The following is a 27335-nucleotide window of genomic DNA, read 5'->3' as shown; positions in this document are numbered from 1 at the left end:
GCGGTGTGGGTGCGGCGGCTCGCTTTTTGAATTGGCGGCGGCCGCTGATGGCGGCGGGCGGCAGCGGCGGTGAGGGGGCACTGGGGCTGGGCGGTGCGCGGGCGGCCCGGAGTGGGGCTGGTGTGCCGGGCCCCTGTGAGGCCTCGGGGCCCCTACGCTGCTCCGGGGCTCCTCAGGCCGCCGGCGGTGCTCTTCGGGCAGGGCGGAGCCCCGGGCCCGCCGGCACCTGCCGGCTCGTGAGGCGACAGAGGCTGTGGCGGTCCCTCGTCCTGCCCCGGCCGCCTTCCTGCAGAGGGCTCGGGAATCTTCCTGGGTGGTTCCTCGGGAGGGGCGTGGGAAACGTGGGGGCTGTTTACTGTCCTTTCCTTGTTTTAACAAGCGTATTTTGGTTTGTGGGTGTTTTGTGTCCTTCAGCCTTCCCGCAAGCTATTGGAAGGTTATTTCTGAGTGTGATTCTGTGGGGGCATTAGCTCTGCTTGGAGCCTGTAGTGACGGTGTTCTGACTTTTTATGTGAGGGAAAACTGTTCAGTTTGTGTGTGCTGTCTAGTCTTCTCTGTAGCCTCTCACTTTCAGTCCATAAGTTTAGTGACAAGTTTTATGTTATTAACTATTGTATGATTATTAAAACAAGGTATAATTTTAAATACACTCAGGAGGGAACCTCATAAATAAATAAATTGTAAAATCCATAACGAAAATTAATGCCCAGGCCAAAGTAGGGGCTTCTTCAAATATATGATGAAGCTCTTTGTAAGTTCATATGCATGTTATTTGGTATAACAATAATCATACAGATGTCTCAGACTTCTAAGAAATAATATCTAGGTTTTAAGTTTAATTATGCCTTCAACTGGAGGGTTTGTTTTCTTCTGAATTTGCATGTAATTGTCTTTGTGGTAATCATTATTAACGATATGGTTCGAATCTTCCAAGATTATGCTTCCCTCCACCCTTACTGCAAAAAAAAAAAAAAAAATAGGTAACTCTCTAACAGTTCCTGGTGGTGACATTGTAACAGGTGATTCCCCAAAGACTTTATGGTTGAGGTTACTCTCTCCTCTTGCTCTGTCTTAAGCTCCTCTGAGAAAAATGAGGTGAGTGACTGGGACTTAGGTCTAGGAAGTGCAATTCCATGAAGCTGCACGGCTGTGTGTGAAATTGAAACTAAGGTGGCAAGTCTGGTAACTGAATAAGTCTAGAATACATTTGTAGTGTTGACTCATTGCTCATCACTGTATTAGGAACTTGTGTATTATGAAGACTTGAATCCTTTGCACGAGTCCCAGATGTGCTCTCTGGAAGAGAAAGTCTTTTCTGTATTGCTGGTATGCCAAAGTGCCCATTGTTTTTTGTCTTCTGACTTACTTTGCTGTGTAATAGGATGGTCATTACACAACTTGAAAAATAGTACGTGCTGTTCTCTAGGAGTTTTACCACCTCAAGAGTCCTCTTTAGTGCAGTATTTGAGTAGTCGCTGTTTTAAAGGGGCATTTACAGTCACGAGAAGAGCTTCAGTAAAGTGCTACAAAGGGTTATTGTACAACAGCAGTTCAGCTGCAGTTGTTGCTCTAGGTAACCGCTGATATCACTGTGCAAACACTGAAATCTGCATGGGTGATGAATCACAGGAAATGCACCCTGCTTGCCTCATGTGAGAGAAAATGTGCTGTGTTGGGCAGGTGTCTCAGAACAAACTTTGTGGTGCAAGATTTGGGTAGGTAGCTCCCAGAATATGAGAGGGTTAAGAGTTCTGCCTTTCCAGTAGGTGACAAATCTGATGGGCAGTGAGAGCATGGGTGCGTTCTGTTTGAGAAGATAGAAGCCCCTTTATCTGATGATGAAAGGGTACTTCTACTCTATTATAGTTAATGTAGGACAGTAGACCAGACCATACAGATAGACATATATACCCATATCAACTTTGCAGAGATTCTCAAGCATTTTTAATTTTGCTATGAGTAAGTAGTCCTGGCCCTACTCTCTCATTTTTAACCACAGTATCTCTACCCAGCTTACCTGAAAAATCAGATTTTCGAGATGTTATGCTTACCCTAATTCTTCTGCTAATGTTTCATTTCAACAACACTAATTTTAGTCTCAGCTATAGCTTATAGTATTTTGCCACTGAAAGGAACAAGTGCATTTGGTTTGTTGGTGCTTTGTGGTTAAGGTTTTTAAAATGAGCACTAGAGTTTGTGCTTGCCTATGCTCAGAGCTGAAGTTCCCTCTGTGCAGATGAATTACAGAACCATTTCTGTAACAGCTTTGTTGTCAGTCCTCTCTATCAGTTGTGTTATTCTTGAGGCTCTTTCAGAGCTGCTCTATGAGTGGGAGTTCAGTAAGAGCCTAAATGTTTTGTTTTCTGAAGTCCTTCTGACAGCCTTAGTCATAGGACTCATGAATGAGCTTTTTGCACCTGTGACTTAGTGTGGCCTCTCTACCTTCCAGCTGTTGAAGAAAGAAACAAAGCGTAATCATGGCTGACAACAGTACTCTGGTGTCTGAAACTGGGAGGAGCCTCTTGGCTGATTCTTCTGTTCTTGATTCAAAAATTATAGAAACCTCCAAAGAGAATGTATTCCGTGCAACTATTCTGGATGTTGAAGGTAATGGGGGCTGTTTAAGACTTTAAGACTTTATTGCTTTTGCAATGACTGATTACTTTGCTGATATGTGGTAGTTTTGAAAAACCAAAAGTGCTTTAAACTCTGGAGTTGTACATAGGGTAGGCAAAAGGATGTTGATCTGGGAACCTTTCATTAACAAAGGGACTGTCTTAATTTTTAAACTCATCTTGTTATAAAGATTTGGGGTTACAGCCCAAATCAAATGAGTCTTCTGGAGCCGTACAGAAAGCTGTCAGTTGCATTTGATGCATCTTCTGTGGAATAAATCATTCCAGGTGACATTCTGACACCAGTGTTTGGAAACTACAGCTGCTCTGTTGTGTACAGGTTGGTAGATTAATAGGTATCATAAGCTAGACAGGTGGGGGGATTAATAGTCTTGAGCCCAAAATTAATTCAAGAACAACTCTTGAAATTAAGAAACAACCACCAATGTTTTCCTCCAAGGTAGTAGCCGAAATATACTGGAGGTCTGTTGATGCAAATGACATGGAGGCAACACTTGCTCTTCCTCCTAATATTTTGAAGACTTATTAATACATGGAAAAAAAGAACAAGGCATCTAATTTCAGTTCTGATATTCCTGGTAACTGCTCAGTTTCAGCAAGAAAGTAATGAACCTTGTCAGCCAGGAACACAGAAACTAGAAAAGATCCCAGCTGTCTATTTTCCAGCAAATCTTGGTATCTAATTCTGCTAGAAGCATTAAGCTGACAATTTTTTGGGGTTTGCATTTTCTTGTTGTCTCCCACCCCCATAATTTATGTTCTTGCTTTGACTGGTCAAGAATTGCAGGTTCTTGTTTCACCTCATATTAAAAAGTTTGGGCTCCAAGTCAATTTGGTATCCCTTAATTAAAGGATGTGGTTCTTGAGGTAACATTTATTTTCAGGATTGCTCCTGATAAGGAATCTTGAAAAGCTACTGTGTGCCTCTATTCTTCTATACATTATTGCTTGATTCAGACATAACATGGATTTTTCTGCTAAAATACAAATATTATCCTTGCTTCTCTCTAAGCAGAAGAAATGCCTCCAATAGAAACAAGAGTGGTTTTGGTTCAGGAAGCAGGGAAACGTGAGGAGCTTCTGAAAGCCTTGGAGGTATGTGAGCCTGAGATAAAACAGTCACTGGAAGGACATGTTACGCCTTCAGAATTTGTTACCAATTTGCTTCTATACTAAAGTTGTCCTCTTCCACAGACCATTAAGATAATGGAAGTACCTGTTATAAAGATAAAGGAAAGTAGTCCTGATAAATCAGAAGAAAAACTAATAAAAAGTATTATTCATATGGTATGTCATGCAATTAAGCACATGTAATTGCATGCAGCATGTTACACTTCACTGGGCCTGAAATGTGCACACGCTTTAATTTGGATTAATTGGGCATAATGGTCATAATATATGCTAATGGTTCTGATGGTGTCACAGCTCATCAAAGTACCAGGTTTTTTTACAAACACTTCCTTAAATATGGAGTAATACCTACAGCTCTTACCTAGTGGTGTTTTCTAACAGGGGCATCAAAATACCCGTGGGGACATCCAACTGCATGCTCCTATTCAGTCACACATAAGTTTGTGCTATGAACTGACTTTGTAATTGTCAATGGACTTCTCTTTCAATTGAAAGCTGAAAGCATTTAAACTGAAGCGCAAGAAATGCTTTTCCATTTCTCAACGTGAAAAACATAAAAAATAAAGTTTGGAACTCATAACTGAAATTGGAATGCACCAAATTTTTAGACCCCTTAAAAATATCAAGCAATGAACAAAATATCTTTCCGTTCTTTAGATGTTATGCAGCGTGGAGCTTGATATTGCAAGCTGGATGCTACTTTTCAGTAGCATCTCAAAGTACCCTAAGCTGTTCTGACAGTCAGAAATTTCATTTATCTTTTGAGCTGAGGGGGATTTTTTTCTATCTAGCTATTTCTAGTGCTACATTATCAGTGTGAACTGATACATAGACTGCTAAAGCAACCAGAATTCTGATTCTTCAAAAGCAGGAATTACTTTAAGACGTTCAGTTTTAAAGCATGCAGCAGTTCATAGCTATTCTTATGCTAGAGAACAGTGCATTGCATTCAGCTTTCATAAATCCTAACTCTCTCTCTGAAATATGAATCATACATTTTTCTAATGGTCCAAAATAAGCATCAGTTGAATTTTACACTTGTGCAAGTATGTTGCCTGAATAATGCTTTCCCTTTCACCCCTGTGCATCAAGGAAATTAAAATGCCCTACATAAAGACAGACACGATAGAAGAGCTTGGGGATTCTGATTCCCCAGAATTTGAGACGATCTTCGTTGTATCAGACTTCCAAGCTCCCATCTTTAGCAACCTCTGCAAGGCAGATTGCCGAGTCATCGGGCCGCCAGTCGTGCTGCACTGTGCGCAGAGAGGAGAGGTGTGTGCTTCCTGCTCAAATCAGATGAATAGTTCCCTGCTGCAGTGAGTTCTAAGAGTTCACAGTAAAATCTCTCTTGCTTTTCCAATCAGTTATAAACATTTCCAGCAAGAGAAGTTTTAAGAAAAGCAAGTTTCTAACGCTGTGTTAGAATGTTGCATGTAGTGAGAGAGTGCAGGCAAACAGTGGTAAGGCCGCGACTGCTGCTATAGTTGTGGGAGTTAATCACCAGTTGGGATTATGCCATGAGGAAAGGCAGCATACTAATGATTCTCCAGTAGTCACTTTATATTTCCAAAAGTTGTAGAGCAGATGGATTGGGGAGGAAATAAAAGGAAGGACTGCTACCTGTGGAACTTGGGGATGCTCTAGTTACCTTGTCAACAGGGCTGGAGCTAAGGTATAACTGAATATGCAGACCTGGACTAGTGTCTGATGCATTTTTAATACTAGAAATAAGAGTATTGTATTAAAGGTAATGTGAAAAGTTTAATGGGAGCAGTATGCTGTTGACTAATGAGCTTCCTTCTTGTTTTCAGCCTTTACTTTTCTCCTCCCGTCCCCTGTACTGTGCAAGTATGTTGAACTTGGTACTGTGCTTTACCGGATTCAGAAAGAAAGATGAATTAGTAAGACTTTTTTCTTGTTTGGATTGGTAAAACCATTTATAGTATATTTTAAGATACTCTTCTGTTCTATCACCCATAGGGTTTAACCACGGCTCAAGCTTGTGTGGGGAGAATGAATTGTTTATTTTGGTTTTTTGCAAGTCCAGAGGCCGTGATATTTGAGGATGGGAACAAAACTTTGTTCAAGTCATTTTATCTGTGTCGTTTTTAGTCACTTTTTTGTTGAGTGACAATAAACTGCTCTAATATAATAGGGCTTAAAGATTTGTAAGTTGAGGCTTCAGATAAGATGATGTTTACCCAGTAGTGTCCTCTTTCTTTGTACAGATGGTAGAATGGCCAAGTAAGTCTTTGTAGCTCTGTTCAGAGCACTTGCAGGCATGTTATCTTGTCGTGATACTGTGCTATCAGGACTTTATGCTTGGATACTCTACCACTTTGCTTTTTCCTTTCAGTGAGGCAGTTGCCATCTAATTGCCCTACTGGACACCTGGGAATCAACAATATGGCTCCATATCTTCATCTGAAAAAAAAAAAATCCCAAACCAAAAACCTTTGCCCAGTGTTGGGGTTAGTTAGGTTTGATCTGGAATTGACTAAATCAGCAAGGAAAACGTACTTCAAATCTAATATGTGTGAAAAGATGAAGGCATTATGCATGATGATCATGAGAGTACTGGTGGCTTGGATAGTCTTCAAACTACACAGCAAGGCTGTATTAAATGTTGAAATAAAAAGAAATCTGAATAGTTATTGTGCTGTATCAGCTGTATCTTCTGGAGATGTGAACAAGTTGTTTTAAGAACAGATCAGAGTACTTCTAGACATTTAATGTAACCTTCTGTAACTTGCTTTGCAAACCACTTTTGTATGGCACTTGCTCTTCAAAAGATGCTGAAAACCTTTCATCTTCATTTTTCAGGTTAAGCTCGTGACCTTGGTTCATCATATGGGTGGAATTATTCGAAGGGACTTTAGCTCAAAAGTTACTCATCTGGTCGCAAACTCAACACATGGAGACAAATTCAGAGTATGTAAGCTTGAGTTGGTGTTTTATGGAAACCTTTGGAATTTGGCTCTTGTAGACTAAGTTTGTTCATTATACTTCAGCTCAGAGGCTGCTGGTTTTTTCTGTACTAGCAATACCTGTAGTGGTGACTTCATCTCTGTCTGGTGTTGATCTTTGGTATGTTTTTGTCTCTGTGGGGCATCTAAACATAAATTTGAAATAGACAAGTATAGATAAATCCCAAGATTCAAAATGGTTAAGTATTGATGTAGTTAAGACAGTGGTGAACAAGTGTTTATGTATCAACATGCCTGCTTTTGTCTATCCAAACAATAAACTTTGAGGTAACTTGCAAAAAAATTTGTCCTTAAATGTTGCATATCTTCTTTTAAAAATTATTTTTTACTTGTTATGGATGGGGATTCAAATCTTCCTTTATGCATAAATAGACATGAGTGTGCTTTTTCTTTTCTGATTCTAAAAGGGAATCATTTGGGACATTTTTGTTCAGTTTAGAGGTAAATAAAATATTATAGGTTTTTGTAGTATTTAATATGAGATAGCAATGTCTATGCCCCTTGAATCTTCCTTGTTTGAATTATTGGTAGGATATTGCTTTTTTTTCCCTTTCTTGTCTTTATAATCTTGCAGTTGGAAGAGAAGTCCTACTTTCTGTTCAAACACTTCTTTCTGCCGACTCAAAGGAGAAAATGTAGGAAAACTGTACAATCTCTCTAGCAGTCATGGCAGTTATCTTTCACATAGTCACTTTCTCTTTGATAAAAGCAGGCTGGGATATTTTTCTTCATACAAAGTATCAAAAGCAGAAAAAAGGTCCCATATTCCAGTGGAACAGAGGTTTGATTTTGTGTTTTTGTGAGTGATGAAGGATATCAGACTAACAAAATGGTGCACTTCTGAGGAAATGTCAAAATAGCTATTGATCTGATCTCTTAGTCACTGAATTCATACATTCTAACTCTGGGGAGCTGCAGTTGAATATGACTCTTGAAAAAATATGTTCACTTTTTGCAGTATCTGTCTTGAAAAGTAAAAGGAAGGTTACAAATTTTTCTTGACATGGGAAAGATTTAAATGGAAATATTTGGTACAACTTAAGCTTTTCCTGTTTTGTAGATTGCTGTAAGTCTTGGTATTCCTATCGTGAAAGCTGAGTGGATTTATAAGGCATGGGAGAAAAGGAACGAAATGTAGGTGTTTATTTTCCTTCAGCCTTTGCCTTGCATCCTATTCACCTGAACTGTTGTGAGCTTCTGCTTAAATACTGACCTATTACTGATTTAGTGACCTTTTCCTGCATCTTCTTTCTTTCAGTGATTTCTGTGCAGCTGATGATGACTTCAGAAATCAGTTCAAGGTTCCTCCCTTTCAGGATTGCATGTTAAGTTTCCTGGGATTCTCTGATGATGAGAAAGCGAACATGGAAGAAATGACAGAAATGCAAGGTGGTTCTTTATGAAAACCTGTGGGAAGAATGGGGTGGAGTTTATAATAATAGGTGCCACAGAATTAAGTGAGATACTAATTTCTAACAAGAATATTCTTTCTTCTTGCTAATTTGCCTTTTTTTTTAATGTAGGAGGACATTATTTACCAGTTGGTGATGAAAGGTGTACGCACTTGGTGGTTGAAGAAAGTACAGTAAAAGACCTTCCATTTGAACCTTTAAAAAAACTTTATGTTGTAAAGCAAGAGGTTAGTGCTGAAAATTCTTTAGAGAATGCTGCTATGTGTGTGCCACACGCAAGCATGTGGTTTCTTATGAAAATATATCTTCCATACCAACTGTGTTACTATTATAGATTCTTTTGAATATTTTTAACTTTGGGTGAAGCTCTGTAATGTGTTCTTAATGTGTGTTTTCTTTTTTCTTTTAGTGGTTTTGGGGTAGCATTCAAATGGATGCCAGAGCTGGAGAGTCCATGTATTTATTTGAGAAGGTGTGTTGGACACTTACACAATGCACAGCATATTTTGGTGGTAAAATTAGCATGCAACATAGTGTATGTGGGACCAGAGATCAGATGGTTTAAAGCAGCATTTAAGTTCCACATAATCCATTATAGATTTTATACATAGAATACTAATTTGGAATAGAAACTTTTTTCTGCTTCCCAGAGGTTTTACTTTTAGTCAAACAAAATACTACTGATGTTTCCATTTTAAAAAGGAAAAAAGAAGCTTCACCTTTTGCCTCAGCTTTTCTAGGATGTTTCCTTCTGTGTTGAGTGTGATCTCTGCAATTGAATTATCTTTGCACTGAGCTGGACACAGAGGATAAACCCACTAAAGGAAGTTTTCTTTCCCTACAGTCAGAGAGTCCTGACTTCAAGAAGTCTGTGTCGCTGCTTTCCCTGAGCACTCCCAACAGCAACCGCAAACGGCGCCGCTTGAAAGAGACTCTGGCCCAGCTGACCAGGGAAACAGACATGTCCCCATTCCCTCCTCGGAAACGCCCCTCAGCTGAACACTCCCTCTCTATTGGGTCCTTGCTGGATATTTCCAACACTCCAGAGTCAAGCACTGCCAATGGAGGTAGAGCTAAAACCTTCCATTCAGCCACACTTAAAATGTTTAACAGCTCTTCCATGCAAGTGGAAATGGTGGTGGTAGGGAAGTCTTACAGGTTCTGCTACAGATTTGTAAAGTAATTCTAGGCTTTTTGAAGTGTGGAGGAAAAAATTGGAGTGAAGAGTTCAGACACAGGCCAAGCTGCCTCTTGTCATCACAGTAAGCATGTTCATATCTGAAGGAAAAGATATGAAGGTGATAAATAGGAATTACAGTTGAGTGTTACTCCAAAATGCTTCAAATACTCTGCTGGAAGTCTGTAGCAAATTAGCAGCATAGTAAACAGTAAATCATCTAAAATACTCTCCATAGGCTACTTGGAGAAAGGAGGACAAAGATTCTTATCTAAAGGAGTTAAAGGGAAAATTCCTGCAGAGCCCACTCCTAGATATTTGAAATGTTCTGTTGAGGCAACACTGTTTGTGCCAGAAAACTGTCATGTCTAAAACTTCACAAGAACATAAATCATCAACTAGTTTTGAGTGAATGGACAGAGTTTTAAATATCTCTGCACGTGCTTCTTGTGGAAGAGAAGAACTGCAAAATTTTGAGTTAGTCAAAAGGTAATACCCAAGTGTTTGTAAAAGGCCCGGTTCCATCATATAAAGGAGGTATCTGGAGCTGCTACTGCTTTAAAAAGGTAAACTCAAATCACATGAGAGCTCTCAATGAGGCACAACCTGCAAGTGATAATTCAGAAGGAATTCAGGAAAGATCAGCTTTCTTAGATGATGCTAGTGCTCTTGTTATCCCAGTAGGGAATTTTCTTCTAATCCAACAGCAGTGGTCAGTCTCAGAATATGCTATTTTGGAAACAACAGATAAGGTACTTATTTCATTGTTAACTATGACAGTAATGAGCTTTGATATCAAAAAAAGTTGGTATAGGTCTCTGAGATCCAATACATGAGCAGGTATTTCAAAGTCATGAACTGTTCCAGGTCCACCTTGGCTTTAGCTTTAAGAGAACTGAATTTCTTGTGTCTTTTTCCTTCCCCCATAGGATGAAGTGTCAGTGTTGTGTGCAATGGCTGATTTTAGTAAATGGTTTTGAGCTACACACCTAATGCAAGGGTGGTAGGCAGCTGAGAGTGGCAAAGTTGAAAGTAGAAAAGCACTTTTGTACATAGTGTATAAATAAGTAATGTTCAGCACCTAATCCTTGCTCCCTGTAATAATAGGGTCAAGTTGTTGACCTGCCCATAAATGGCTTATTAGTTTGTCTAATTTGAGGAATAATTTATTACTGTTGTTCTATAAGTAGGCTGTAATAAAGAGAGCTTCTAGAAAGAGCCCTGGTAACTAGCATATAGCCTTTAAAAAAAGCCCCAAACTTATCTTCATTTAAAAATTCTGAAGGTGTTGTGGTTTTTGTTTTTTTTTTTTTTTTTTTTCTTTGAGGGTGAGCTTTTTTTGGGGGACTCTATTGTAATAAAGCTCTATTTTCTTTTGGGAATATCTCTTCATCAGAAACACCAAAATCCTGTGCAAGGCCTTCCAAAAACTCAACTCCTCTTCCTCTCAAGCAGTCTGCAAGATGGCAGGTTGCAAAGGAATTGTATCAGACAGAAAGTAACTATGTTGATATTCTGACAACAATAATTCAGGTAAGATGGTTTTAAAGCCAGTCCAGGTCAAATGTAATAAGATATCCAGTGTTTACGTCAATTACTGTTTTCAGCCTGTGACTTTCAGGCTTTTGAGGGCTTGGGTGCATCAAAGCTTCATAGGAAGATGACAATATAAGCAGTCTCATGTAATTTTACTGAGATATAAAAATACTCAGTTTCAGGTTGGAAAATACAATTTCTAATCTGGGATCTGCAGTGGTATTGCAATATATATGGAAATTGGAAGTGTCAGGAAAAGATCTTCATGACTAATATTTTAGATATTAGTGAATAGAGAGAGAGGGCAGAGAGAAAAATCTGGTTTTTAAATTATTCCAAGAAGAGCAGAATAGCAAACAACTTACAAGAAAAGCTTAATTTCTTGGAAGTTTATTTCCAGTGTAGCTGATTATCTACTTTAAAAAATGAGCTAAGATGTGTGTGAGTAGAAAAGGAGATGAGAGGGGGTTATGCTGTAGTGATGTATCAAACTAAATGTTTGTATCTTCAAACCACTCTCCATAACCCACTCTTACTGAATGGAGGCATCTCAAGATTGTGACTACAGGAAATTATGATCTAGAAGGAAAACACAGTTGCTTTCATAACTGTTTCTAACACAGTGTTTGGCAGTTGGGAGGGCATTAACTTTTTTTCTCTTAATTCATCAGTTATTTCAAGTTCCATTGGAGAAGGAAGGACAACTTGGGGGACCAATCCTTGCTCAGGAAGAGATCAAGACCATATTTGGCAGCATTCCAGATATTCTTGATGTGCACACTAAAATCAAGGCAAGCTGCACCTTTTTCTCTGCAGGGGAAGCTTTCACAGAGACTGAATCTTTTCTGCATGTTTTCAGTTGCACCTGCTGGATAGGTGTAGACTCTTCCTGGTGTTGATACAGACTCTTTCAAATAGTGGCATCTGCCTTTTCCTGGCAGCATTTCACAGTAGGCTTTTAAAATAGAGAGACTTGCAGGCTGCCTGCAACTTGGGGATTTGTTTGTACAGTTCTTGTTGTTGTTTTTTTCCAGTCAATGGGGTCCAGTCTGGTTAATCACCCCAGAGATTGATGTGTGCCCACTGAGATGGAGGTGAAAGTAGAGCTGGGTTTCCATGTGTCAAATTGGAGTCACCTGCAGCACGCAGTGCAGTGAGAGTTGGTTTGATGCAGTTGTTGTGTTTTCCTTCATCTTTGGTGTTATAAAGACATGAGCAGTGGCAGCAACAAACCAATATTAGTGATTAATCCTTTTCACTTAAGGTGAATCCTGAACCTTCAGCTGTGCCCTCCTGTCCTTCTTACTAACTGATGGTGAATGAGCTTGATCCTTATCAAGCTGATACAGGCTTAAGAGGCTTGGTCTCACTTTCCTTGACACCCTGGTGTAGCAAGTGAGAGGAATCTGTCCTAGTTCTATTTCAATCCTATCTTACAGACTTAAGTCCTAGATTAGTTGTGCACTCTAACTAGAATTGGATCAGCTGTCCTCTGTGTATCCTTTTTAATATCCCTTTGGGATGTGTTGTGTAGTGTGTGGGATGCAGCAGTGTCATCTTGTTGCAGAGTTGGCTAGTCCTGATGTGCTGCCAGGCTCTACTTGCATTGATATACAACCATGTATACACATTCAGTAAGCCAGAGATCTTTTGCTTTGAGCCCTCAGCAGACTGGAGGGGCTGAATGCGAAATTGTACAGCTTTTAGGATTGTCTGTTTTGTCAGCATGAAAACACACCTAATGATGTGTGTTTGGCAAAATACTGATCCCATTTAATGGCTTTATGCAGTTTATGCTCAGCTTATTTTCTCTCCCCATCCCTACATGTATTCTAGGAAGACCTGGAAGATCTTATGATAAATTGGACTGAAAGCAAAAGTATTGGTGATATCATTCTTAAATATGTAAGTTCCTGTTTCTTTTTTTATGCTTATGACTATTATCTTGCCTTAAAAACAATCCACTTCTAGGAGCTAGCAAACACAAGGGACTGCTGAGAAAATTCCAACTTGTATCATTGTATTTTTTATTTAGACTTTCCAGTTGAGTTAGGTGATGCACTCCATGTCGAGTGTCTGTCCACTGGTGTGAGGGACTAAAACTACAAATAGCTACAGTTTGAGAGCTGTAATTTGCGACACTACAGGCACACTTTTTACTCAGCCATTAAAAGCCACTTCCTGGGCCCTTAGCCATCTACTGCTTCTGATCAGTAGTAAAGAACTAGGAAAATAACTTTTCATAGGAACTTTTTATGGTCTTTCTCTAGGACTTGAAATGTGTAAGTGAATAGGAGTCCTGTATAGAGCAGGAAAGCTAGGTCTGGGACTGCAATGGATTTGAACATAAATAGGTGGCTAGGTATCTTGTGCTTTTGCTGACATGAAGATTTTGGGACAAATAGTGCTTGTCATTCAAAAGTTTTCAGTCTTTGTTGCTTCTGGTGGTTTAAAAGGTCATTGCAGTTACTGGAGAAAATATCTGTCTGAAATTTCCAAAATTCTCACCAAAAGCCTCTTGCTAGGTGAGAACCTGCCTCCCAGTTGAGCTGCTCAGCAGCTTCTAAGATTGTCACATATTTGCTTGATGCTGGTGAGAGCAGCCTGCGTTTAATCAGCAGCATCAGTCTGGGGCATCTGGCATGCAAAAATATCTTAACTTGTTCTGAGAACACGTATGGGTTTACAACACATTTTTTATTATTCTTTATTGCAATGTGCCTTTGAGCAGCTTTGTATGGCTCAGGGCATATGAACATATGTACAATGATACATAATATGTAAAGCAGAGCCCTAACAGTTGTTTCTTTCAGTCAAAAGACTTGTTGAAAACATACCCTCCGTTTGTGAATTTCTTTGAAATGAGCAAGGAGATGATTACAAGATGTGAAAAGCAGAAGCCAAGGTTTCATGCTTTCCTAAAGGTAAGTGTCTGCAGAACTGAGTCTGAGTAGAACATGGAGACTGTTACCATGTACTGCTGAATGCAGTAGATGGAAGAATATGAAATTTGGAAAGCTTGAAGGAAAGTGAACATCTCTTGGTGAGACAGAAATAAGAAGGATTTCAACTTCAATCCCTCAAGCTCCTCATACAACCTTTTCATAAAAGGTCTGAGTTCCTCCTCTGTTAAACAACTTTCAAGGTGGTTTGATTATACGCATTTGTTGCTGGAAAAAGTTCCTCCCAAATACATGTCTTCTCTTTTCTGTAAAGATAACTGGAGCTGCTGCTTTGACTGGTCCCCTCCTGGTGTTTGTGAAACTCATATTTCCAAAGTAGCTTTAAACTTTCTTTGGGCAGCTGTGAAGCTCCAGGGAGGTAGAATTTCTCAATGTTCTTGTGACTTAATTAATAGGAGCCTAGCAGTGGAGATCTAACAGGAAGATGATCTTCAAAGAAAGTTATCTGAAGATGAGTCTTAAGACTCCTGAGCTCTTCAGATATGTGTGTACTGTTAATAATGTGGTGTAGCTTTAACTCCTCTTCTATATCCAAATAGTCAAGTAATCACAGTGACAGATTTAAGCTTGTTTTTTCTGAGGGACTAGAAATTACATCCAAGTATTGATATCTAAGAGATGGGGAAGAAATAAGAGAACAGGCTGTCCCGTGTCCCAGTCCACATTAGTAGCTGAAACAAGGGCTGAGGGGTTGATATGGACACTTTAAACTAGACATTGAGAACATCAACCACTGTGCAGTTTTGAATATAATGTAGTTTTTAACATGCTCTGTTAACAACTGTGGTAAACAATTCTCACACTTGTATAGCAATGCTAATTTCAAGGAAGGCAATTCTTCTCTGATCTTGTGCTTTTCTTGTGTATGTGTGTAAGAAAAAAAGTAAACTTAATTTCCTTTTTCCCAGATAAATCAAGCTAAACCTGAATGTGGCCGCCAAAGCCTAGCTGAGCTCCTTATCCGTCCTGTTCAAAGGCTGCCCAGTGTTGCCCTCCTACTAAATGGTAACCCAGTGATACAATTGTTATTAGTTTGTCTGTGAAGGTGTTAAAAACACAAGATAACATCTATTTTTTGTCGTCATTATCAACGGCTTTTCTCATCTAAAACGAGCCTGATGATGTGAGTTAACCATGGTTACTGGCAGTCAGTGGGACCCACTACTGAAGAAGAAATACTTCTGACTAAATTCCACTTATTCATACATTTGTATGCAGGATACAGATAGAGGAACAGTTTGCACTGACAATTCTGTCTCTTCAAACAAGAATATAATTGAGATTCAAATGAAACTGACATAAACTAGAGAGCAATTCATAATGACAAGGCTTATAGTTTCATGTGTTCCACCTGGTATCAACCACTTTTATTTTGTTAATAAAAATAATAAAAAATCCACGTCATCGCCCTTTGTTTCAGGTAGAAAAAGAATTCTATGCTTGTCTCTGTACTTCAATTTAATTTTTTAAAATAGTTTAGGAGTTTGGTTTTTATAATTTATGTGGGTTTTTTTCTTAATGAGATGCCTGGACAACTTCTGTTCAGCCTAGTTCTTTAACAGTGCTATTTGGACTCCAGAATACATCTGATTTCTTCATTTGGCTTATCTTAACTCAGTTTAAACTTGAGTTTTTCATATTTCTTTTCAGACACTTGTAATATGTGTGGAGTTTTTATTTCTGTAATTTTTTCTCTAATTGTAGATATTAAGAAACATACAGCTGAAGAGAACCCAGATAAAATAACTCTAGAGAGAGCTATTGAATCATTAAAGGAGGTGATGACGTAAGTTATGTTCATTCTATGGAACAGACTGTTGAACATACTGCATTTAGATCCCTGTGTTCCTTCTAAGTTGCTGTCAGTGTTTTGTTGCCACAAGTAACAGTAAGTAAACATAACTGTATGTGTTCTTCAGCCTCCCTTTGGCTGCTGTTGTGACTTTGGTGTTCTGTGCCAGAGCTCTGAAGGAGTCTGTGATGTGGTTACCCAGCACTTGTACCTGAACCTCTGCTGACTCCCTGCCTCAGCAGGGGCTCTCTTCAGTCCTCTGTTCTTACTTCTGTCTCTTCTGTCTGGGATGGAAGAGATGGGTTTTGTCTTTAAATCTTACTTCTGTGCATATATCCACTGAAAGGACAGACTTTTGGTAGGAGATTAGTATCTCTTCTGGTCCTCTATTAGCCCTTCTTGGCACTGTTCCATGAGTTAATTAGTTGAAAGCTGAAGTTGTTTAGATTGTAAGTCTCACCTCTTGAGGTGTAGCGTACGTCTCCACCAACAAGAACTCCTGCATTAATTGGGTAACTGTTTGTTCAGTTTTAACAACAACTTTTAAATTGTAATTATTCTTGTATCTGTTGCTTGGTGAGCTGCAGTCCTGATTTGGGGGGACAGAGCACAGGCTGTAAAAAACTGCGTTGTGTCAGTCTCTAGTTCAAAATCTTGCAGGGCAGAGGAGGGGAATATTAACTGATTGGTGTGTCAAGTGCTGGTAACATGATAAGAATAGTGTTCTAGGGCTGAAGTTTCCTATGTGATTTCATGTGGTATTTGGCTGTTTTGTTAGGCAAATGTGGCAAGTGCTGCTGTATAAATTCTATCCCTGAATGTTTAGCTTTATTATTTTTGTATGCCTTAAATGCAGTGCATCCATTTACTGTTGCTTGGTGTTGAAGATTAATATATTATGTTTTCCTCAGACACATTAATGAAGACAAAAGAAAAACAGAGGCACAAAGGCAGTTCTTTGATGTTGTCTATGAAGTGGATGGATGTCCAGTAAGTAATTCCTCCAAAGCTGCAGATCTGTTAAATGACTGCAGCAGTTTGTTCCCTTTGCAAAAGTGTGTGAGGTTACGAAGCAGTGGTGCTGGTTTAAACAGATTGCCAGTGTTAAGTTGTAAGCAAGCAGTAATCCAGCCCTAGAACTAAACGCTTAATGAGCTTTTTGCTTCTGTCATTTAGGCCAACCTCCTGTCCTCTCACCGGAGCTTGGTCCAGCGCCTGGAAACTGTAGCACTTGGTGATGACATCTGTGACAGGGGAGAGCAGGTCACACTCTTTCTGTTCAATGACTGCCTAGAGGTAAGGTGATCATACCAGTACATCTCATGAAATGAATTGTAAGAGGCTTCACACTACACATGAACATATATAAGTAAAATTTAAGAACTTTTGAGGCAGAATTCTAAGTCACAGATTGCTGATAGGTCAGCATGTGCTGATGTTTCCTTTCCATTAACTGCTGTATAAGCCAACATAGTCATGTCTGCATGGCTGAGAGGTGTTAATGTAGCCTTTAATGTCTTGCAGCCAGAATAAAAACATAAAAGCAGCTTAATATATTAGCTAGATCTGTATGTTCTTAGGCTACCAAAAGCAAAAATCACAATAAATGCCTTAGACTAAAAATGTGTTAGGAAGAACTAGAGTGGAAAAATCGAACTGGATTTTGGAGACTAATGTGGAAAAATGGAATTTATGAAGGACACTTCCATAAAGTACTTGTTGCAGCAGTGAAGAACATTGTCTTAATGGAAGACCAACTGTAAAATAATTCAAAATTAGTGTTGTCCTAAGCAGCACTTAGAGACAAAAGGCTGTTGTTGTGACTAGTGATGAACTCGTCCCAGGAGTACAGTTGACTCAGTTTCATCACTCCTTGTAAAGGAAGGAAAGGAGAATAAAACCACTTTTAATAAAGCTTCTTGGCTTGTCTCTTGGACAAGAGACAAACAACTGAAGATGCATTACTTTAACACAAGTATCTTACGTGTTTTTTGTGCAAAGCCTGCTCAATGGCTGAATGCAAAAGCAACAGCGAGTGATATTTCTAGTACATAACACACCACACCTTAAATTGGTTCGTGCATATAGATTTTGTCTTTTTTGTTTAAATCTAGACTACCTTGTGATAGGTCTCAAAGGGCCCTTGTTTGTCATGCAGGGTAGAATTGAGGTCTGTAATGCAAAATTACTTTCTCTCTAGGTATGTTTAAAAAAACTTATTGTATTTTTCAGCTGAATGTTTTGATGCCAAGTAACAAATATTGCTGGGCCACTTGAACTGTAGGCAGTGAATAGTGAGATAAGTGAATTCCTTTAAGATTTATGTGGTAGAGTAGCAAGATTTTCTGTGCCTTCCTGTATAGTAGAAGGTAAAAAAATAGAAAGGAAAGGAAACAATGGCAAGAGATCTTCCAGCTGACCCTTTCTCTTCTATTTAACTGCAGATTGCAAGGAAACGGCATAAAGTTATTGGAGTTTTCAAGAGTCCCCATGGCCACACAAGGCCTCCTGCATCTCTCAAGCATGTTGTTCTTATGCCTCTCTCCCAAATCAAGAAAGTTCTGGACATCAGGGAGACAGAAGGTCTGTGTGTTTTGAAGTGCTGTGGTAGCTAATGAAAATGGTTTCAGAATGTGAAGGAGGAAGCTCTGCCGTTGTGGGATGGAATGCTAAGGTGTATTTATTGTATGGTATGTTAGGTATGTGGTTTTAGTAAAAGCTTCTGTTTGAAGCTCTGTGTGAGCCTGAGAATTCCTTGCACTGATAGCTTTTGGCTTTTCAAGAATCACTGCAGGATGCTGAATTTGGCAGAACTACTAGATGGCATTAGCATAAGCCAACCAATTGGCAGTGTGAGATAAACTGAGTTAAACACTTGACAACTCTGGATTAACAAAATAAAAACCAAACTTCAGCCCAGACCATTAGATTGGCCAGAGAAAAGTTGGTGTGAAACCACATTTTTTTTTAACTGGTGATGATAATTCTCAGGAGGAGCTGTTTGGCATCTTAAAAAATGACTTAATTTCTTTGTCTGCTTTGCCATATTGCTCCAGCCTTGATAGTGACTTACAAAGAATCTAGTCACACCAGTTTCTAGATTTCTATTCTGGCAAGATTTAGTGTTTCACTGTAAGTGATAATATATACATCATGTGTTCTGCTTTTGCTCTGAAGCACCTGAACATAGGAACCCAATTAAAAAGAGAAATGGCAAAGAGGGTGGGTGAGGCTGACTACTCTGCAGATTGATTGGTGAATAATCAGCTGTTGCATGAACAGCTGATTGCAGCCTCTTAATGATGGCTGTGGACAGAACTCTGCTCTTGCAAGTGATACAACAGCTCTTGTGTAAATAAAGACAAAATCATTGCATCAAATCATGTTGTCTGTAGTTTCAGCTCCTGGCAGACAGAGGGTTGACCCTTCTGAAGGTTTCCCCTGAATAATATGAAAAAATCATTATTCTTTGTATTAACTCCTTGCTTTTTTTTAAATAAACTGCAGATTGCCAGAAAGCCTTTGCCTTAGTTGTGAGGCCACCTACAGAACTCAACAACAAGCTGCTCAGTTTCCAGATGACAACTGAAGACCCTCGCAAGGAGGACTGGCTGAAGATGTTGTGTCGGCATGTGGCCAACACTATTTGTAAAGCAGATGCAGTAAGTACTCTGGAACCATGTTGCTGATTCAAATATTTCCCTCTTATTGGCTTTAATCACCTGAAGCTAAAGAAGTTAATCATGGACATGCCTGAGGTAAAGTAGAGCAGAAAACATTTGTGCTAACGTGTCTGCAAGTGAGTGGTTAAAAGGTAGAAAAGGAAACAGCCTGGAAGTTAGTTTGTGCAGAAGTAGTGCACTTAGAAATCAATTTTTAGAAATCAAAAACTATTTATAATTAAGTTGTGGTGGTGAAAGGGTATGATTCAACTCTGCACTATACATCTAACAAGAATTGTGTGCAGCTTGCTTCTTTCGCAGCTATGTTTGAATTTACAATCCCAGTGCTATGAATCACTTGGTTTGGCTTAACTGTGTTAGGTTGAGTTCTTTGTTCTACACTTTATCTGCACCATAATGCAAGAGACATGAAGCATCTTCCTCCCGTAGACAGAAGCCCCCAGCCTTAAAACAAGGAAATAAGAAAAACAGTGAAATAAAGGAGTCACTTGTCACATTTCTAGAAGTTCAGTGTGTGGGCTTTCTGCAGTCAGAAACCCACTAATCTGAGGAGTAGATCCTCTCCAATTACAGCAAGAGGCTTTCAGCTAATGTTTTAATTATGTAAAAGTCTATGCATATCAGTCATCTCAATTTGCTGAAAATATGTGCAGTACATGTAGCTGAAGCTACTTGGTGTAAACTGGAAATGTTTTATGTTCTGCAGTGTGTTCTTATAGTACAATATTTGTGACTTTTAAAGACATGCTTGTTACAGGAGAGGTAATTGAGTAATGAAAACAGCATCTTGGTTTTATTTTGTTTGTCTTGTGATCTAGGGACTTAGGAATAAGAGACTTGGCTTTGTGGTACCCCTTTCCTTTTTAGGTCCTGAGTAGGAAAAGTGCTGATTTGGAAGTGTTAATTTAGTTTAATCTGTGTGTTGCCTGTCTTCAGTAATTTTTGTCACATATAACTTGGATTTTTAATAGAAATTGAACCCTTGTGTAATAAATGTATTGTTCCCTCTTGCCCCAAGACATTCAGAATCACACGCTGGCAAATTGTAACCTTCCGTGCTGAATCCTATTAGTTATAATTTGTGTAACTACTGCTTTGTACCAACTATATAATACTTCTTTCTTGCTGATTTAAATGTCAAATTGAGCTTCAATTTAAGCACTTTTCCCTGTTTTTAGAGTTCTAGAGCATCATGTGAGTGAGAACATTGACTTTGCCACCTGGTGGCAGCAAAGGCTTTGGCTGCCCTTCCTTAGGCCCTGGGAATGGCCATAAAACTGCTGTCTGGGGTCCTTCTGAGATTTTTTTTTTAAGATGTAAAATGTCTTTTCTCAAAATAAAGACAAAAAACAGCGAAAAAAATCATCCCAGCAACTTCCAACTCCCATGTGTGCCCTGTCTGCCCCCCCCCAAGTTTTGTAAAGTAGGTAGCCAGAGATTGCTTTGCATGTACTGGTATTTAAGAATGAGACATGAAAAAACCCCCAAACTCATGGCTGTTCTGCAACATGTATTGCAGTAAAGCTGAAAGATTTTAGTCTTAATGTTTGACAGCTGCAGCTCTCAAGATTTCACTTCAGAAATGTGCTAGATGTGCCAGTGGAATAAAGCAGTGTTTACCTTGGAAACTCCCTAGGGATGCCTCAGAACGACTGCCTTTAATTTGGTCAACCCTGGACTTGAAACTGAATGAGACAAACTGGATGTTAAACTATTGATGAAGTGGTTTCACAAACTGACTGCACCAGCTGTTGATCTATTGAAATGGCTTGAAATAGCTGCTGGACTGTATAAAGAGTTAAATATGGAAGAGTATGGCAATTAAAACCTCTAAATGGGATCTAATGAACTAGAAAGCAAGTGCTGCTATTTGACCATTATTAAGATTATTTTTGTCTACAGGAAAATCTCATTTATGTTGTTGATCCTGATTCAGTTGAAGTAAATACTAAAGATATGGACAGTACTTTAAGCAGAGCATCCAGGGCAATAAAGAAAACATCAAAAAAGGTAAGATAGTATAAAGATAGTGCTTTTTAGTCAGAGAATTGTGCTGGGATTCCTGTTTCAGGTGGTTTGTAGTATTTACAGTAGGGACAGGAAAAACTTAATCTGAACTAAAACTCTTAAGGATAAGCTCCTTAAAGAAAGAAGGAGAGGGGTGTTTAAGGTTTTGGAATATCTGTATATAGTCTTAAGTATTACAGTCATAAGTATTATGTAGTCATTTTTGAGTCTGTTATGGAACTTATACTGTTTAATACTTTGAGTCTTTTAAATATAATGCAAAATTGAGAACAATTTAAAGGAGAAGAGGGCCTGACTGTGCAGGATTGAGGGATGTGGGGAAGCCTAGGTGACCAGATCTTATTTTGACTTCTCCCTGAATCTTTGCCCTTTTCCCCTGCTGTGTTATCCTCGTATTTGGACAGAATGAGGATAGCAAGGATGATGGGGAGCCTTTGAGAGTCAAATCACTTTGGGTGTGGGTGTTTGCCTGGTTGTGATCCAGTCACACTAACACTTGATATACATCCTTGGGATGTTCAGAATTTGAATGGTAGCCTGTATAATGGTAGTTACTACAGCCTGGTTTTTGTCAGTATTTAACCACTTGTCAAACTCCTCAGGTCACAAGAGCCTTTTCTTTCTCCAAAACACCCAAGAGAGCTCTTCACAGGGCTTTGATGTCTCACAGTGCCACAGAAGGGAGGAGCCCCAGCTCCAGTAACCAGAGTTACATCGGCAGCCGCCTGACAAGCACCTCGTCTTTGGCGGTGAGTGATCTGCTGTGCAGGCCAAGGAGGGCACCTTCTTAACATCACACTTCTTTCATGGCTGCTGCTGCTCTCACTTGACCAATTTCAACATCCACAGTGGGGAAAAAAATATTTTTAACTGCATTCATAGACATATTATTTTCAAGAGCTGTTCAATGAGAAGCCTTACTTGCTGAAAATGCAGAAAAATCTTGATGCACTAGAAAGTGGGAGTTGCCTTATACATTTAGGTTGAAAACCCCCCACCAATCTCTTTTGCTAGGGATGGAATACGTTTTCTCTTCTGAGAGAGTGGGGCAGTTTCAACACAAGTCTTATATTGGTTCGTGCTTTTGATTTTGAACACTAGAAATGTGGTGTACAACCCTGAATAGTATGGTGAACGTTTCAGTCAAAGTAGTGAGATGACAGACATCCTGTGAAGCAAACTGGGAAGGAAGGCTGGGGAAATATAGATGCTGCAGCCTGCAAGTTTTTAAACAACAACAAGGAAATTATCTCCTCATAAATGTTTAAGAAAACTTGGTAAAATAAAATATTGTTCTACATATTGCAACTCTTCTGCTATGCCTGGCTGCCTGTTAAAGCTTTCTTCTGCTGCATTAGGCTAAACTCAATTTCCTAACACAGTCTAAAGCAGACTAGATTTGGAGGAATCTTTTCATCATCTTTGCTTTTTTTTATAGTGTTTGAGTAAATTTGATGAGTAAAGACCTACTTTCTGGTCTGTAGTTTGTGGGACAGAAGGGCAAGAAAAACAGGATTCCTCCTGTTCATCTTTCTACTACTGACTGATGTGTCATTACTTTAATATTGAGATAATGCAGTATGTTTGAGTGGCCATTAAATTGTACAACATAAAGATATAGCCCTGCTCTCCCACATGAGAAAATATGAACCAATAAGGGAGGAAGTATCACAGCAGACTCCCTTGCTTTAGAGGAAATAAAAAAAATCTACCAGTGAGGCTATAGCCCGGTTCTCTGTAGAGAGATTTTCTTCCTTCTATTATGATTATGCCAACAATTGTTTTTGCACTCTAATTGTCTTCATTTTGATACAGCACTGTATCTCATTTCTCATGAACTTGCAAGTCATGTACTTTTCTTTTTGTGTATAAAATACTTGTTTCCACAAAATCGTAGGAACTTGCAGTAGCAAAACCGTGTTCCTGTTTCAGATTCTTCCCAGAGCTCTTGGGACCTCTGTGGTAATAAGCTACAGCTTGGCAGCAGATCATGTGTTGTGTTTTTTTTAACCAATCCCATACACCACTGAACTTGCATAAAGCCTTTTTGGTTCAATGATAAGGTGGAAGGGAAAAGAGGTCTGGATTCCAGCCCCTCAAGCTGGAATACCAGTGCAGGTGTTGAGTAGGAAACTAAAACTGCAGGAAATGTGTCTGAGTCCATTAAGAGTCGAAGCTGTTATTCAGACATATTGTTTTATTTCAATTAAATCCTGGCCTATGCTTATGTAGGAATTTTTTGGTGTAGGAAAAAACATAGATTAAAAATATCAATAAAAGCTTGGATGCTTTTTTTTTCTTGTTTGGACTAACCCTTAAACTCTTCCTAATTGTAGATTGCTCATTCATCTTCTACGTGCAGCCTAAGTGGATCTGTCAAATGTGCTGTTAATGTTCATCGCTCCAGTTCTGTTGACTGGAGCTCCCAAAATTCCAAGCCTCGACCTGTGCTGTGTCCTGGCTCTCCAAATATTCCTCTTTCAAACACTGTAGAAGCAAAAGTCTCTTCCAACTTAAATGGTCATGCCTTGGACAGACCACGTGCTCTCCCTGTTATTACTGCCACTTGTGCTGATGCTGGAGATCATAACCAGTGTGATGCTGGAAAATTCTGTGCATCAGGCCCTGACTGAAGTGAGCAAGAAATCCAGAATTCTCTAAGCTAAGAGAGCATGGTACAGCTCTAATGCACAAAGGGCTTCAAGTGGTGCTGGGTTCTTCTGTGTGCTCTAATGCACAGGGTTGGAGTCAACACTCACACATGGTTCTATTTCTGGTTCTGGGTGCAAGATATATTCTTTCACAAACACTTTGAAATGTCATTTTTCTGAGGTGTTTTTTTTTTAAATTTATTTGCAGTTGAATTACTTATTGTTTCAGTTCAGTTGTCCAAGTGGCCATGTAGCTCATGGGCCAGAGTTCTGAGGACTTTAATAACTTGGTTGTAGGGAAGCCTTGAGCAGCTCATTTTACCTGTGGTTTCAGTTTTTTGTTCCCTATCTGTAAATACAAAAAAAATGTGGTATAAAATACTTGAGAGTCTAATAAGAGCTGCTCTATAAAGAGGAGTTTAATTTTCAGATATTACCAATGACTGCAAATGGAGGACATGCCATAAACAGGCAGAGGACTTGTTTATAGTGAAGTGTATATCCTTACCTGCCCAAATATCCCTATTTAAAAGATTCTTGAAGCACGCAAGTGCACAAGCTGACTAGCTACTGTGACCTGTTGATGTGCTGAGAAGCTTGGCTGGGCTGTAAAGAGCAACAGAAGATTGCTTGTGAAAGTATCTTGAGGTCTAATGTGAAAAGAATATAAAATCTCAGCTAATCCAAAGAGGTTTGCTTTTAGTGCTACATATTGATGTGTTGGTTTCACTGTAATTAAGTCTCAGAAGCAGCTTATTCTCCAAGCATCAGAAAAGTCAGCTTCTTGCCTAGTGTGTGCCCATCCAGGCACAGCTAAAGCAAGCCCTGACAAATCATTGGGATGTGTGTTGCCTCCTGCAGCCAAGGAGACATGTGTTTGGCATCTCATCTGGGGCTCAGAGCTGATGATAATACAGAAAGTTGTAGAATTGGAGGGGGAGCTGTTTCTCTAAGAGATTATCATAGTGTATCTTGTCTTCATTTTGGAGGCAGATTATTACTGCAAAATGTGCTGCAAGATGTATACTAATACTTGTTAGCAGCAACTCTTCAAAAACGTTCTTGCATTCCAAATCTCTCAAGGCTGGTAACAAGGAAAAAAGTCTTTCTTCTGCAATTTTTAAAGTGTGTTAAGTTTTCCGTTGAAACTCTAGAAATGCTGACTCATTAATTTCAAAAGCTGCCTGTCTTCCAGATCTTCTGCACTCACACATTCCTTGTATGCCGTGTCAAGGTTGAGAAATGATTGCTGCACTATTGATATTGGCTCATAACTGATCAATAACTTTTTTTTTGTCCAACAGGGTGTTCCTTCTCCTTCCTTGGTCAGCCTTCCCTCAATCTTTGAAAGGAGGAGTCACACACTAAGCCGATCAACAACCCACTTGATATGAGGCAGGTTGAAAAGACTCTGCTATGTGGGAGTGACTGACAGACAGACAGGTGGCTGGGCAGTGAGTGACCTGCTACTGACATTAATGGTACCTTAGTCATTAGCACTTAGCAGTGATTAGCAAAACGTTAGATAACACTAAATTAGTCACAAGGGGGGTTTTAGTTGTGTTGAAGCAGATCAGCCAATCAGTGGAATAAGTAACCTGGCCTTCGTTTAAACACAGTCTTCCCCTGCACAGATCTATTTCCTTCCAAATGAAGCATTTTCTTCTATGGAAATTGTCCCCTCCAGGCAATAAACTGGTTTGTCAGCTCTTGAAATGAAGATGATGAACACATAATTTACTGCTAGTTTGGATGACTCTTATGCTTGCCTAACTTCATCTGCTGGCAGAGCACTCTAATGTTCGAATTGTGGATTTCTTACATGGAGATACGTTATGAAGTACCTGACCTTTCAAGTATGACAGTTAACCTGTTGTACAGCTGCTTATTCCAGATATTTTATAAATGTAGTTGTTTATAATTAAATAGAATTGAGTTTTGTGATTATCATCTCTTGCAGCCTCACTGTCACACAGTGGTATGAGGAGCTTTGACCACCAAAAGTGATCAGTTGAATCCTTTGTCTTGCTTTGAAGTGGAAGTCTGAGGAAAAGAATTCCACTCCTGTTTAGTAGGGTTGCTAAAAAATCAAACCCCCACACCTTCCCCATACTTGGTTAACAAATCATTATTTAATGCATGGGATTATTGGTGTGACATTTTAACTTGAGGGTGCAATTTTGGCGTGTCAAATTTCAGTGTAGTGCTCCTAAGACTTTTACCTGGCTTTCTCATGTATTTATGTCTTCCTTTAAAACTCTGTTCACTTCTGTTGTCTCTGAACAGTTTGTACCATGCACTCTCACAAACTATCTAAATATGTAAATTTCTGCATTTCATTAACAGTTCAACTGTCTATATCAGGAGTTCACAACTTCTGGTTTCTTTTTAACCACCTGTGTTTTGTCTTGTATCTATATGTAACTAGTGATGCTTTTGAATGTGTCAGACTGCACTGTTTTTTATATCTCTTTTTGCCAATCTGAGCAATGTAAATAAATTGTTTAAAATATCACTGCTTCTGGCTTTGCTAAACAAGCTTTTATGAAGGTTTACTTTTTTATGTGGAAAAAAAAAAAGCATTGTTGGGCTCCAGCCTACAACTGTACTCTGATTATCTATGTAGTTATTCCTAATAAAGTATACCACTTGGTAGGCCTGAATATTTTTTTGTTTTTTTTCTTAATATATTCATGAATTTCTCTGGATCTGTGTCCAGTCCATGGTTTGGGGTTTTTTTGTCCTTGTCCATTTAGAATAAGCATCTGAGCTGAATATGCACTGACACTTATATCATAAAGTGGCTCTAGAAGAGAAAACTATTCAATAAATACTATGCTACAAATCCAACAACAGTTCTTGGTTTCTGGTTTTTATTTGTTATTTTTGGCAGGGTGTCTTCAACCTGGTAACTTCTGTGCAGTCTTATGGCAGTATCAGCCTCTCAATTACAGTGCTGAGTCCTCCTGCTCTTCAGTTGCACATTGCAATAGAGGAACCAATAATTCTGCCCAGGCTTCCTAATTCTTGGAGGAGGAGGAAGGCTATACCTGCTTTTGGTGTGACTTTATCCATTCCTAGATTGTGGATGCATTATCTTAAGCTGTTATGTCAAGTTTCAGCAAGGGAAAGAGCTAAAAAAATAGATGGACTGCTAAAAAGAATGTTAGAATTGAATGGGAATAGAAGGGGAGGGTGTTTTACAGCTGTAACACAGCAGCAAAGACTTGAGTACGTGACAAAGCAGGCTGGGAGGTGCAAAGGAGCTTTCTGAGTTAGAGAGCTGCTCCAGAATAACAGAAGTGAGCCAACATAAGGAACTTCTACAACTGAGAA

The 27335-nt window shown here is 39.2% G+C and overlaps 1 protein-coding gene across 9 annotated transcripts; it reads left to right on the top strand.

Annotated features, from left to right (window-relative positions):
• On the top strand, positions 1-26662 carry ECT2 (epithelial cell transforming 2). Of its 9 annotated transcripts, none has more exons than XM_069024518.1 (26): positions 1-69; positions 2450-2607; positions 3652-3731; positions 3831-3923; positions 4860-5042; positions 5582-5671; positions 6594-6701; positions 7818-7891; positions 8016-8146; positions 8281-8396; positions 8579-8641; positions 9014-9236; positions 10743-10879; positions 11554-11673; positions 12719-12787; positions 13696-13806; positions 14754-14850; positions 15550-15631; positions 16549-16627; positions 16814-16933; positions 18082-18220; positions 19145-19299; positions 21223-21330; positions 21951-22097; positions 23685-23982; positions 25304-25392. In XM_069024518.1, the coding sequence occupies exons 2-25, from the start codon at positions 2478-2480 to the stop codon at positions 23979-23981; spliced, it is 2952 nt and encodes a 983-aa protein (XP_068880619.1). In that variant the 5' UTR covers positions 1-69; positions 2450-2477; the 3' UTR covers position 23982; positions 25304-25392. The 9 variants fall into 9 exon arrangements, with proteins under 9 accessions (XP_068880619.1, XP_068880617.1, XP_068880623.1 ...); XM_069024516.1 differs by having other exon boundaries at positions 3649-3731; XM_069024517.1 differs by lacking the exon at positions 1-69 and adding an exon at positions 1307-1326 and having other exon boundaries at positions 3649-3731.
• Positions 26663-27335: the final 673 nt, after the last annotated feature.

The sequence above is a fragment of the Aphelocoma coerulescens genome, chromosome 9 (genome assembly GCF_041296385.1).
Source record: "Aphelocoma coerulescens isolate FSJ_1873_10779 chromosome 9, UR_Acoe_1.0, whole genome shotgun sequence".
NCBI lineage: Eukaryota > Metazoa > Chordata > Aves > Passeriformes > Corvidae > Aphelocoma > Aphelocoma coerulescens.
This window is presented reverse-complemented; position numbering and strand designations above follow the sequence as displayed.